The sequence below is a fragment of the Rhincodon typus genome, unplaced genomic scaffold (genome assembly GCF_021869965.1).
Source record: "Rhincodon typus isolate 14 unplaced genomic scaffold, sRhiTyp1.1 hic_rhity00000742, whole genome shotgun sequence".
NCBI lineage: Eukaryota > Metazoa > Chordata > Chondrichthyes > Orectolobiformes > Rhincodontidae > Rhincodon > Rhincodon typus.
This window is the reverse complement of record NW_025966380.1, coordinates 4,613-16,743: the sequence shown is the minus strand read 5'-3', so window position 1 is coordinate 16,743 and position 12,131 is coordinate 4,613. Positions and strand designations below refer to the sequence as shown.

The 12,131-nt window shown below is 47.1% G+C and overlaps 1 protein-coding gene across 1 annotated transcript in view; it reads left to right on the top strand.

Moving 5' to 3' along the window:
- The window catches only part of LOC125481060 (collagen alpha-1(XI) chain-like), a gene marked incomplete at both ends in the record, with an annotated part of 13,720 nt that extends 1,905 nt beyond the window's left edge, over positions 1-11,815 (top strand). The window contains 3 exons of the mRNA XM_048592166.1: positions 10,186-10,239; positions 11,061-11,168; positions 11,762-11,815. Coding sequence (XP_048448123.1) covers positions 10,186-10,239; positions 11,061-11,168; positions 11,762-11,815 — 216 coding nt within the window. The remainder of the gene's footprint in view (positions 1-10,185; positions 10,240-11,060; positions 11,169-11,761) is intronic.
- Positions 11,816-12,131: the final 316 nt, after the last annotated feature.

Below are 12,131 nucleotides of genomic sequence, written 5' to 3'. Positions count from 1 at the left end.
ATGGATGGATGGAGGGAGGGGGCGGAAGGACTGATGGATAAAGGGAGAGAGGGAGGGGCGGAAGGACTGATGGATGGATGGAGGGAGGGGCGGAAGGACTGATGGATGGATGGAGGGAGGGGGCGGAAGGACTGATGGATAAAGGGAGGGAGGGAGGGGCGGAAGGACTGATGGATGGATGGAGGGAGGGGCGGAAGGACTGATGGATGGAGGGAGGGAGGGATAGAAAGAGGGAGGGAGGGAGTGGGGGAGAGGCAGAAGGACTGATGGCTGCATGGATGGATGGAGGGACGGAGGGAGACCTTCACTCTTTCTCATGTATCGCAGGAAGTCACCTCATCCTGAGCAGGGGCCAGGTCAATGTTCATAATCATCTCCATCCGCTTCCGATTCCCCGTCCTCAATTACCCCTCGCCCCCCCTCCCTCCTTCAACCCCAGCCCCTCTCTTTTTCCTCCTGCCCCTCCCTTCCTCCCTTTCTCCCTCCTTCCTTCAGGCCGTCCCTATCTGCAAGTTCCAAACGTTTCAGGGTGAAGGGAGGCGATGATGAAGACCCTGTAGGAGGGCATTCCAGATCAATGAACTCAATGCCCATCTTGTATCTATTAGAGGGCATTTATTCTCTGGGTGAAGTCCAGGGGTGACCCATTGGAAGATGTTGGCACTAACCAGGGTACAGGCCACAGTGTCCATCTGCCTCATTCAATTCCAATTGTCCAAGTCATGCCAGGAGTGTGCCCCCCCCGAACTGACAGGGTTTGTCAGGGTCCTCCTCCCCTGGTCTGTGATGGGCTGTTGTTGCCACATTATGGTCAAACGCTCAGCTCTTTAAACATTTTCACTGACCTTGATGTTGCTGCTGTTTTTCCATTGACCCAACCCCGTTTGGAGCCAATCAGGGACCAGTCGATGTCAGGCGTTTCTTGTTGGAAAATGGACAATTACAGCAACATCAGAATCTCACAGAGAGAGTTTGCACTGAGCTGGTATTGACGGTTTGCCAACCCCCATCTGTTGAATGATGCAGATGTGTTTGCTGAGGAGAATATGCAGCTCTTCAAAATGAGAAGGTCATTGCCATTTCCCTAGGTCAGTATCCCAGCTCCAGGATATCTCTCCAGGAGTTCCTTAGGGTAGTGTCCTCGGCCCAACCATCTTCAGCTGCTTCATCGATGACCTTCCCTCCATCATAAGGTCAGAAGTGGGGATGTTCACCAATGATTGCACAATGTTCAGCACCATTCGTGACTCCTCAGATACTGAAGCAGTCCATGTTCACATGCAACAAGATCTGGACAATATCCAGGCTTGGGCTGACAAGTGGCAAATGACATTTGGGCCACACAAATGCCAGGCTATGACCATCACCAATAAGGGACAATCTAACCACTGTCCCTTGACATTCAATGGTGTTACCATCACTGAATCCCCCACTATCAACATCCTGGGGGTTACAATTGACCAGAAACTCAACTGGACTCACCACATTAACACAGGGGCTAAAAGAGCAGGCCAGAAGCTGGGAATACTGTGGTGAGTAACTCACCTCCTGACTCCCCAAAGCCTGTCCACTATCTACAAGGCACAAGTCAGGAGTGTGATGGAATACTCCCCACTTGCCTGGATGGGTGCAGCCCCAACAACACTCAAGAAGCTCGACACCATCCAGGACAAAGCAGCCCCCACTTGATTGGCACCACATTCACAAGCATCCACTCCCTCCACCACCGATGCTCAGTAGCAGCAGAGTGTACTATCTACAAAATGCACTGCAGAAATTCAGTAAGACTCCTTAAATAGTACCTTCGAAACTGACGACGAATGCAGCAGACATATGGGAACCCCATGCAAGTTCCCCTCCAAGCCACTCACCATCTTGACTTGGAAATATATCGCCGTTCCTTCACTGTCACTGGGTCAAAATCCTGGAATTCCCTCCCTAATAGCATTGTGAGTCAACCCACAGCAGGTGAACTGCAGCGGTTCAAGAAGGCAGCTCACCCCCACCTTCTCAAGGGCAACTAGGGCCAGGCAAGAAATGCTGAATCAGCAACATCCATGTTCTGTGAGTGAATAAAAATAGTTTCTTGAGGTTTTGAAGAGTGACATGAGACGTAGAAATATTATTAAAGTAGCTTCTGTTTAACTGGAAGCAGATCTGGCTTCTTCCAGGAAAAGCTTCAGGCATCTTCATACTGAGCTGTGATAGGCTGGGACCATGGAACCTTGGACATGTGTTATCAATAACATTAAGCTAGAAGGGAGTCAGACTTGGATGGACCTTAAACAAACAGGTTTAAATATTCAGTAATTTCAGCCTGTTCCTGAATATTTGGGCTGACAGTATGACTTAAGGCAATACTGTCTTGGCAGTTGTCTACAACAATGGAGAGAATGCTTTCGATGCATTGACATGTTGCAGTGAGGCTCAGGAGTAATTCCAACTGAAGGAATTGCGCTGACTCCCAGAAAGAGAGAGCCAATGAGAGAGCTTGGTTCAGGAAGTAGGTTTTCAGAGGTCCAGCACTAGAGGGGCTTAGGCTTAAGGTGAGAGGGGAAAGTTTTGAAAAGGACCTGAGGGGCAACATTTTCACACAGAAGGTGGTGCGTGTATGGAACGAGCTGCCAGAGGAAGTGGTGGAGTTAAAAGGCACCTTGATAGGTACATGAATAGGAAGGGTTTAGAGGGGTCTGGGCCAAATGCTGGCGAATGGGACTAGATTAATTTAGGAAACTTGGTCAGCATGGCCCAGTTGAGCCAAAGGATCTGTTTCTATGCTGTACAACTCAATCAGTGTCTTCAATCAGAAAGCAAGTTTGAGAGAGAGTGAGAAGGAGAGAGAGAGAGAGAGAGTGAGGGGGAGAGAGAGAGAGTGAGGGGGAGAGAGAGAGAGAGAGAGTGAGAGGGAGAGGGAGAGGGGGAGAGAGAGAGTGAGGGCATTAGCGATGGAATGCTAGAGCTCGGGTATCTGAAGGCAGGGCTGCCTGCAATGGGATGGATCAGTTTGGGAGCTGGGATTTCTGAAGCTGCAGTGTAATCGGAATAATCCTCCAGCTCAATGGGACAGTTCTCCCTGGCTCCATCCCCACCTTCCAGATCCGAACCAGAAAATCACTCACAATGGCTTAGCCTTTCTTCCTGAACCGTTACCTTTGGTGTCTCTTGGGGATCAATCCCTCCTATTCCTCACCTACATACTCACCTGTGCTCACAAATCTCCATTGGGTCCCAGTCAAACAACACCTTCATTTTAAAATCTTCATCCTTCCTTTCAATTCCCTCCGTAGCCTATTTGCTCTCTGTCTCTCTGATCTCCTTCAAGCCCACAGCCCTTCCTGCCCTCTGCTCTAATTCCGATCTTGCCCTTTCCTCAATTTAATCCTCTAACACTGGTCGCCATGTCTTCTACTGCCTGAGTCACAGGCTGTGGAATTCCCTCTCTAACTTTCTCCCCATCTCTACCCCCTCCCCCTCTCTGTCCCTATCCACCTCCTCTCCCCTCTCTTTCTCCCCCCTCCCCTTCCTCTCTCTCTATCCTCTCCCCTTCCTGTCCCCACCTTCCCCTTCTTTTCTCTCCCCCCTCTCCCCTCTCTTTCTTCCTCCTCTCCCCCCTCTCCCCTTCCTCTCTTCTCACTCTCCCCTTCCTCTCTCCCCCCTTTCCACTCTCTTTCTCCTCCCTCTCCCCTTCCACTCCTCCCAATTTATAAACAGGAACAGGGATCCTTCACTTTCCCAGCTGCTCCTTGAAACACTCCTTCCAGCTTCCGTCGTTCTGAGATTATCCCAGAATGGAGGAGGCCAGTCCACCAGCCCGTCCCCATATCAAGGCCCTTAACTAGCCAATGGGAATGGGAGTGGGGAATGGGCCTCTGTCATGGGCCCCCTGTCCACTGCCTGTCCCCTCAAAGTGGAAGCTCCCTCCACTCCCAACCACCCCATCAGAACCCTTCTCCCACCTCGCCACTCACTGCCCAAACCACAGACCCTCAGCACCGGAGTGCCCTTCTCCTCCACTCGCCTCATCTCTCCTCACCTCCCATTCCCCCCAATCTCCCTTGCCCAGCGTGGATCCCATCCCCTGTCTCCCCTCCTCACCCCCTGCCACGCCCTGGTCCCAAACACTGGGGCTAAGAGTCTAGGGGCTGCCAGGAGACCCTGCCCCAGTTTAACTGGCTGTTTTGTGAGGCAGGAGGTTTCTCTGAGAGAGGAGTACAGACCAGCCAATGAACAGGGTCTAACCCACTGTGGCACTGCTGTCATCACTCAGAAGTCCCAATCAGCCATGGCAATATTGAGTGGTATAGCAGATTTGAAGAGCCAAATGGTCTGCTCCTGCTCCTAGTTTCTATGAATCTGTTCTTTATTGGTTATGGTTTTATGGGTGTTATTTTTGCTGAAGGGTGTTGCTATACTGTTCACTCTGAATCTTCCTGCCGGGTAAGAATGGAAGGCAGACAAACAGGAGGCTGTTCGGATTGCAGCATTTGCAGGGTTTTTTTTGTCTCTAACCAAGAATGGGAGGGAGGTTTTTCCTGGGTAAGTTAAGGAAGTGAGAGCATTAAGGGAAGTTCTTCATTTCTGAAAGACTAGTTGTTGAGGAGATATTGAAGATGAGATTTTATCGTCAAATATTTTGTATGAGATCCTGAACAATGAATGGATTGGGGAAAGTGGAGCTGTTTACCATCTATAATGAATCATTTGTTCCAATTAACATCCAATTCTTCAGAGCGAGTGAGCGAGAGAGAGAAGGCTCTGATTGACCACGCTGGTTTTAATTAAATCCTGGAGTGAAAGCAAATGTCCTCAATAAAACTAAAATAAAAGAACAGTAGATGCTTGAGATCCAAAACAAACAAAGTTCTGGGGAAACTCAGCAGGTCTGGCAGCATCTGTGGAGAGAGAGAGAGAAAGAGAGAGAGAGAGAAACAGAGTTAATGTTTCGGGCCCAGTGAGTCCAATAGGTTTGTGAGATGTTCAGTAACTCTCTCCCAACTGTATCCTACAATGTCATCCACCACCAAAGGGTGACTGCACTTGAAACATTAACTCTGTTTCTCTCTCCACAGATGATGTCAGACCTGCTGAGTTTCTCCAGCATTCTCTGTGTCTGTTTCAGATTTCCAGCATCTGCAGTGTTTTCCTTTTATTTTGATGTGTCTGAATGGATTATTGAGCTATCAAGCTGCTCAGTGCCAGGGTCAAAGTAACTGTCCAATAAACAACAAGATCCTGAGTTTAAATTTTAGCAATGTCTCTTTCCCTCATTGTTCAGCAAATATCAGGGTGACATCGGGGACAGACAGCTCACTTGCCTGTCCTCGGGTGTATAAGGCTATCAGACATAGGAGCAGAAATGAGGCCATTCAGCCCATGGAGTCTGCTCCACCATTCAATCATGGCTGATCAGTTTCTCATCCCCATTCTCCAGCTTTCTCCCTGTAACCCTTGATCCCCTTGTAGTGACTGTTGTTAAAGGAGGCCTTGAGTAGATTGAGCTCATTGGAGTTGAGAAGAATGAGAGGTGACCTCATTGTAACATACAAGATCTGTAGGACACATACTGGGGTGAATGTGGAAAAGACATTTCCCTGTTGTGGGAGAGTCTAGCAGCAGAAGGCATCATCTCAGAAATAAGGGATTGCACATTTAAGAGAGAAATTCCATCTCATTTCTACGCTCAGAGAGGAGTGAATCTGTGGAATTCTTTACCACAGAGGGCTGTTGAGGCTGTGGCAATAGGTTTATTCAAGGCTGAGAGAGATTTTTAATCAGAAAGGGAATCGAGGGTTATGGTGAAAAGGTATAAGTGGAGTTGAGGATTATCAGATCAGCCATGATCTCACTGAATGGTGTAGCAGACTCGATGGGCTGAATGGCTTTTTCTGATCTGCATTTCGACATCTTGTGGTCATGGTGCTGTGGTAATGTCCCTATCTCTGAGCTAGAATCACAAATCCATATTCAAATGGGATGGTCACAGAGGTGTGTCAAACAGGACGATTTAAATCACACGCAGTACATTGCCAGGGGGCTGCTGTGTCAGACATGCACAAGTATCTATATCAGAACCAATCATTTATTTCTCCCAGGCTGTCCTGTTCAGCCCTGCCTTAGTGTTGGTCAGTGAGCAGAGGGCAGGCTGCAGCCTGAAGAGGACTTGGTGTGGGCTGGGGTTCAGATTCCGATTTTAGGATGAGCTGCGAGGACAGAGGCTGTGACACGAGGAAGAGTTGAGCTAAATTTATAAACATTTGCTTGTAGCAGCCTTTGGGTGGAGACTCAGCGCAGGGACCATGGCTGATCTTTTTCCTTGATCCAGTCAAGAGGGATTATTTTCTGATTCTCACAAGCGTTTGTGTGAGGACCATTATATTGCCAGTTTTGTTTTTTGGATGTTACGCATTTCCTCTGTCATTCCGATAGTCGATGTGAACATTCGAAGCCAGGCTTTGAGGGGCAGCAGGATCTCTGTGTCTAGTTTGCCAGTCAATGTTCACCTCTTTACTCAATTAACAAAGACCATCTGCTCACTCTCATGTTGCTGCTTATGGGAGCTTGCTGCACACAGCCTTTGCCATTCTAACAGACTTCATTCAGTCTGAGATCCTGAACACAAGTCAAATTGGGGGTTTACTGGCTCAATACCGAGGAGATGAAACATGTTTGATCAGACCAGTTAGCAACTTATTTCACAAACTGAGAGGAACCCTCTGGAAAAATGTAGTTTTTTTTCCTGATTTGCTTGGTCAGTTTTTTTAAGGAGGAGTTTGTCTGGTGACTCAGAACCTGTACGATGGGGAAAAGAGAGAGTGCAGAATATTCAAATCATAGCAGGAGGAGACTGTGACTGAAGTTCAAATCCTACATGGTCCAAATATCTGAGAGAGAGAGAGAGAGAGAGCAGGTCCTGGCATCCTGTCACCACTGCCCAATTGGGTAACGTAAATTGTCCTGAGGACAGAAAACAGCAAGGTGTGGTATCCACCCCAGGTGGATAGAGTTGTTAAGAAGGTGTTATGGTGTGTTAGCTTTCATTATTAGAGGGATTGAGTTCAAGAGCCATGAAGTTATGCTGCAGCTATACAAAAGCCTGGTTCGACCACATCTGGAGTATTGTGTCCAGTTCTGGTCGCCTCATTACAGGAAAGATGTGGAAGCGTTGGAAAAGGTGCAGAGGAGATTTACCAGGATGTTGCCTGGAATGGAGGGAAGGTCTTACGAGGAAAGGTTGAGAGAGCTGGGGCTTTTCTCTTTAGAATGACAAAGGATGAGAGGTGACTTGATAGAGGTGTACAAAGTGATCAGAGGTATAGATAGAGTAGACAGCCAGAGACTTTTTCCTAGGGTGGAGGTAGCTTTTACAAGGGAACATAGTTTTAAAGTGAAAGGAGGTAGATATCGGGGAGACGTCAGAGGTAGATTCTTTACTCAGAGAGTGATAGGGGCGTGGAATGCATTGCCGGAGAGGGTAGTGGAGTCGGCCTCATTAGGGGCATTTAAGCAGCTATTAGATAGGCATATGGATGATAGTATAAGGTAGGGGTGGAGGTTAGATAGACCTTAGGTTTCGGGTAAAAGTTCTGTACACCATCATGGGCCGAAGGGCCTGTACTGTGCTGTACTGTTCAATGTTCTATGTTCTAAAACCCTGCAGATGCTGGAAATCTGATACAGACAAAGAAAATGCTGGAGAAACTCAGCAGGTCTGTGGAGAGAGAAACGCCAATCTGAGTGAGAGAAACTCCATCCCCACAGATATGACCTGACCTGCTGAATGGTTGCTGTAAATAGCAGTTTCTCAGACTGGAGATGGACAATGTAGTCGAGGAGAATACTGAGATACAGTCTATTAGACTAGACGGGATTGAGGTTCATAAGGAGGAGGTGTTAGCAATTCTGGAAGGTGTGAAAATAGATAAGTCCCCTGGGCCGGATGGGATTTATCCTAGGATTCTCTGGGAAGCCAGAGAGGAGATTGCAGAGCCTTTGGCTTTGATCTTTATGTCGTCATTGTCGACAGGAATAGTGCCAGAAGACTGGAGACTAGCAAATGTTGTCCCCTTGTTCAAGAAGGGGAGTAGAGACAACCCTGGTAATTATAGACCAGTGAGCCTTACTTCGGTTGTGGGTAAAGTGTTGGAAAGGATTATAAGAGATAGGATTTATAATCATCTAGAAAGGAATAATTTGATTAGGGATAGTCAACACGGTTTTGTGAAGGGTAGGTCGTGCCTCACAAACCTTATTGAGTTCTTCGAGAAGGTGACCAAACAGGTGGATGAGGGTAAAGCGGTTGATGTGGTGTAAATGGATTTCAGTAAAGCGTTTGATAAGGTTCCCCATTGCAGAAAATACGGAGGCGTGGGATTGAGGGTGATTTAGCAGTTTGGATCAGAAATTGGCTAGCTGTAAGAAGACAGAGGGTGGTGGTTGATGGGAAATGTTCATCCTGGAGTTCAGTTACTAGTGGTGTACCTCAAGGATCTGTTTTGGGGCCACTGCTGTTTGTCATTTTTATAAATGACCTGGATGAGGGCGTAGAAGGATGGGTTAGTAAATTTGCGGATGACACCAAAGTCGGTGGAGTTGTGGATAGTGCGGAAGGATGTTGCAGGTTACAGAGGGACATAGATAAGCTGCAGAGCTGGGCTGAGAGGTGGCAAATGGAGTTTAATGTGGAAAAGTGTGAAGTGATTCACTTTGGAAGGAGTAACAGGAATACAGAGTACTGGGCTAATGGTAAGATTCTTGGTAGTGTGGATGAGCAGAAAGATCTCGGTGTCCATGTGCATAGATCACTGAAAGTTGCCACCCAGGTTGATAGGGTTGTTAAGAACGTATACAGTATGTTAGGTTTTATTGGTAGAGGGATTGAGTTTCGGAGCCATGAGGTCATGATGCAGCTGTACAAAACTCCTTTGCACTTGGAGTATTGCGTACAGTTCTGGTCACCGCATTATAGGAAGGATGTGGGAGCATTGGAAAGGGTGCAGAGGAGATTTACCAGGATGTTGCCTGGTATGGAGGGAAGGTCTTATGAGGAAAGGCTGAGGGACTTGAGGCTGTTTTCGTTCGAGAGAAGAAGGTTAAGAAGTGACTTAATAGAGACATACAAGATGATCAGAGGATTAGATAGGGTGGACAGTGGGAGTCTTTTTCCTCAGATGGTGGTGGCTAGCACGAGGGGACATAGCTTTAAATTGAGGGGTGATAGATATAGGACAGATGTCAGAGGTAGGTTCTTTACTCAGAGAGTAGTAAGGGCGTGGAATGCCCTGCCTGCAAAAGTAGTAGACTTGCCAACTTTAAGGGCATTTAAATGGTCATTGGATAAACATATGGATGATAATGGAATAGTTTAGGTTAGATGGGCTTCAGATTGGTTTCACAGGTCGGCGCAACATCGAGGGCCGAAGGGCCTGTACTGCGCTGTAATGTTCTATGTTCTATGGAGACGGGTGTTCCCTCAGGGTCAGTTCTGGGACCACTTCTGTTTTATAGCTCAGTGAAATACTAAGTAACATTTCAAAATTTGCCACTGATTCAAAACTTGGAGTAAACAGTGATGCCAATTGCTGACATTTGCAGAGGGTGATGGCGGAATGATAGCCCTGGGACTAGTGGAATGCTAAGGTAAGAAATGTGAGATGATGTGCAGACAGAGGTGACACTGACTTACTGGGCGAGGATATTGACCAGAGCGGTTACAGGGAGAAGGGGAGCTTGGAGAAACCAGAAACAGCTCTCCTGACTGAGGAACTTTACAAGAGATTTCACTGAGAGTACCAGTTTAGGGCAGATTTGAACATGGGGTTGGGGGGAGGCTCACAAATGAAAATAATGGATGACTCCAAAAGGAAATTGAGGGAAATAAACTCACAGGGTTTTGGGAATGGAGCGTAGGAATGAGATTGACTGTGTTCCTCAGTGGGGAGGCAAGGGTGAATGGCTTCCTGTGTTGTAAATAACGCTCTGACTCCAGTCCATTTAATCACAGGCACCTACTGTTTTATTTTACTGAGCTAATGTTTGTTGTGTTTTACATCACAGCTTCTGAAACTAATTAACTTCTGACACTTAGCGTCTTCAATTCCTTCAATCAAAATGAAATGTTCACTCTCTCCTGGTTGGAAAGTGTTTGCTGATGGTTACAATAATCTGTCTTGCTCTCTCTCTTTTCAGGGTGAAGATGGCTTTCCTGGGTTTAAAGGTGACATGGGTGTGAAAGGTGAAAGGGTAAGATCCTTTCCTGTGCCTTGCATTGTGTTCACTCTGAGCTGTGTTCCTCTGGCCCAGCTACAGCAGAGACAGTTTCTCAAAGGACTGTACTCGAGCCTGGGTCACACACTCTGTTTTTAAACTAGCATTGAATCAACACCATTCCTTAAAAACTCAGTTATTACAGTTAACTCCAGTGTATGATGGTCCTCCCAGCTACTTCAGTTTTGTGTTTGAATTTATTACCTCGATCATAATAGACCCTTTCCAGATCTAGTTGATCTGTTACTGATTGGAACTGAAATTTAATAAAGATCTTTAATAAAGATCATGACTTTCTGAATGGAAATCATGATCAAGCTGGTGGGGTCAAGGTCCGGGAATTGGGAATGGGATCCCATCTCTGCCTCAGTCTTGACTCTGACTCAGAGCTGGGATTTCCCAAGAACTTCTCAGGACAATGACCTTTCCCGTCGTGACCCTTGAACTTGCATTAGGAGATTTCCAGGGGCAGGAGGGACACTGAGGAGAGGGAGACAAATTGAATGGTATCAGGAAAAGCCGTAGAGAGGGCAGATGAGGGGAATTGTTTCATTACACAGAGTGCTTTGATCTGGAACACGCTGCCTGAGAGGGCGGCTGAAGCTGACTCAAAATAATTTTTAAAACGGAATTGGAGATACTGGAAAATAGGGAAATAGCTGAATGGCCTGTTCCTGTGCTGTAAGATTCTCGATCCTACAGACTCTTACCAGCTGGTTTGAAATGTTTTGAATGAATAAATATGAGTGGATGTATCTCTGCCCCATGCCCTGATTGTGTTGTACTCTCTGCCACAGGGTGAAACTGGTCTGGTGGGTCCTCGAGGTGAGGATGGGCCTGAGGGGCCAAAGGGTCGTGCTGGGCCTCCAGGAGACGCTGGATCACCAGGATCTGCAGGAGAGAAGGTCAGTGTCAGAGCAAGGCACACAGGGATTGGACTGGGGACAGTGATGGCGGAAACTGGACTTTGATCTCACTGCAGAAAGACAAGGTCATGGACTGATGTGGCCATTGGGTCATGTCAGCCTGGACTAGCTGCCTCACTGTGTCCAGGTCAGGAAACCAGAGCTCGAAGGGGCAGATTCCAGAGTGATCTGGGGATCAGTATTCCAGTGTGATTGTGAGTAATCTGTACAGCAGGCTCCCCAGAGACAGTGGAGCCTGTTCATGTCGATTCATTTAAAAGCTGAACTCATTTCTTTGGCTCAGGGACCTATCAGAGCTTTCAATAATGAGATTGATGGATTTTTATCAGTTGGGTAATTAAGGGCAATGGATACAATGATACTAGAAGGGTTTAAAATATCAATTTGGTCATGATCTGGGGTAGGTTTGAGGGGCTGAATGGCCCCATTCTCCAGTACCATCTAGGGATGGCTTTGGGCAAATTGGTATGTAGCTGTGTTTAGTTTGTGGATATGTTCAGTGATTGTTCATTCTAACAGTCTCTCTGGTCTTTGGTATATGTTCCTATGGGAGTAATGTGTGTCTTTTCCAGGGAAAACTTGGCGTTCCAGGATTACCTGGATATCCTGGGAGACAAGGTCCAAAGGTAAGACACTCCTACACAAAATCAGCTTATTGTATGCCTCCAGTCACATTAGGATCTGGCTTTGTAAACTCCAAGGAGATTATAAATGGAAACACAAAGTGTATTGGTCTTGGGGCATTTGACATGGACTCGCTCTTCAATTGAGAGGACCAGTGCACAAGGAGTGAGCTTTGGGTGATGAAGGTATTCCCCTGGCCAGTTCTTAATGACACTGAAAGTTCTCTTCACAGGAAATCACATTGTGGGCTCCAGGGCCTGAGTAATTGGAGATGTAACATGTGGAGATTACAGTGAGTTCAGGAGGAACAGGGCACTT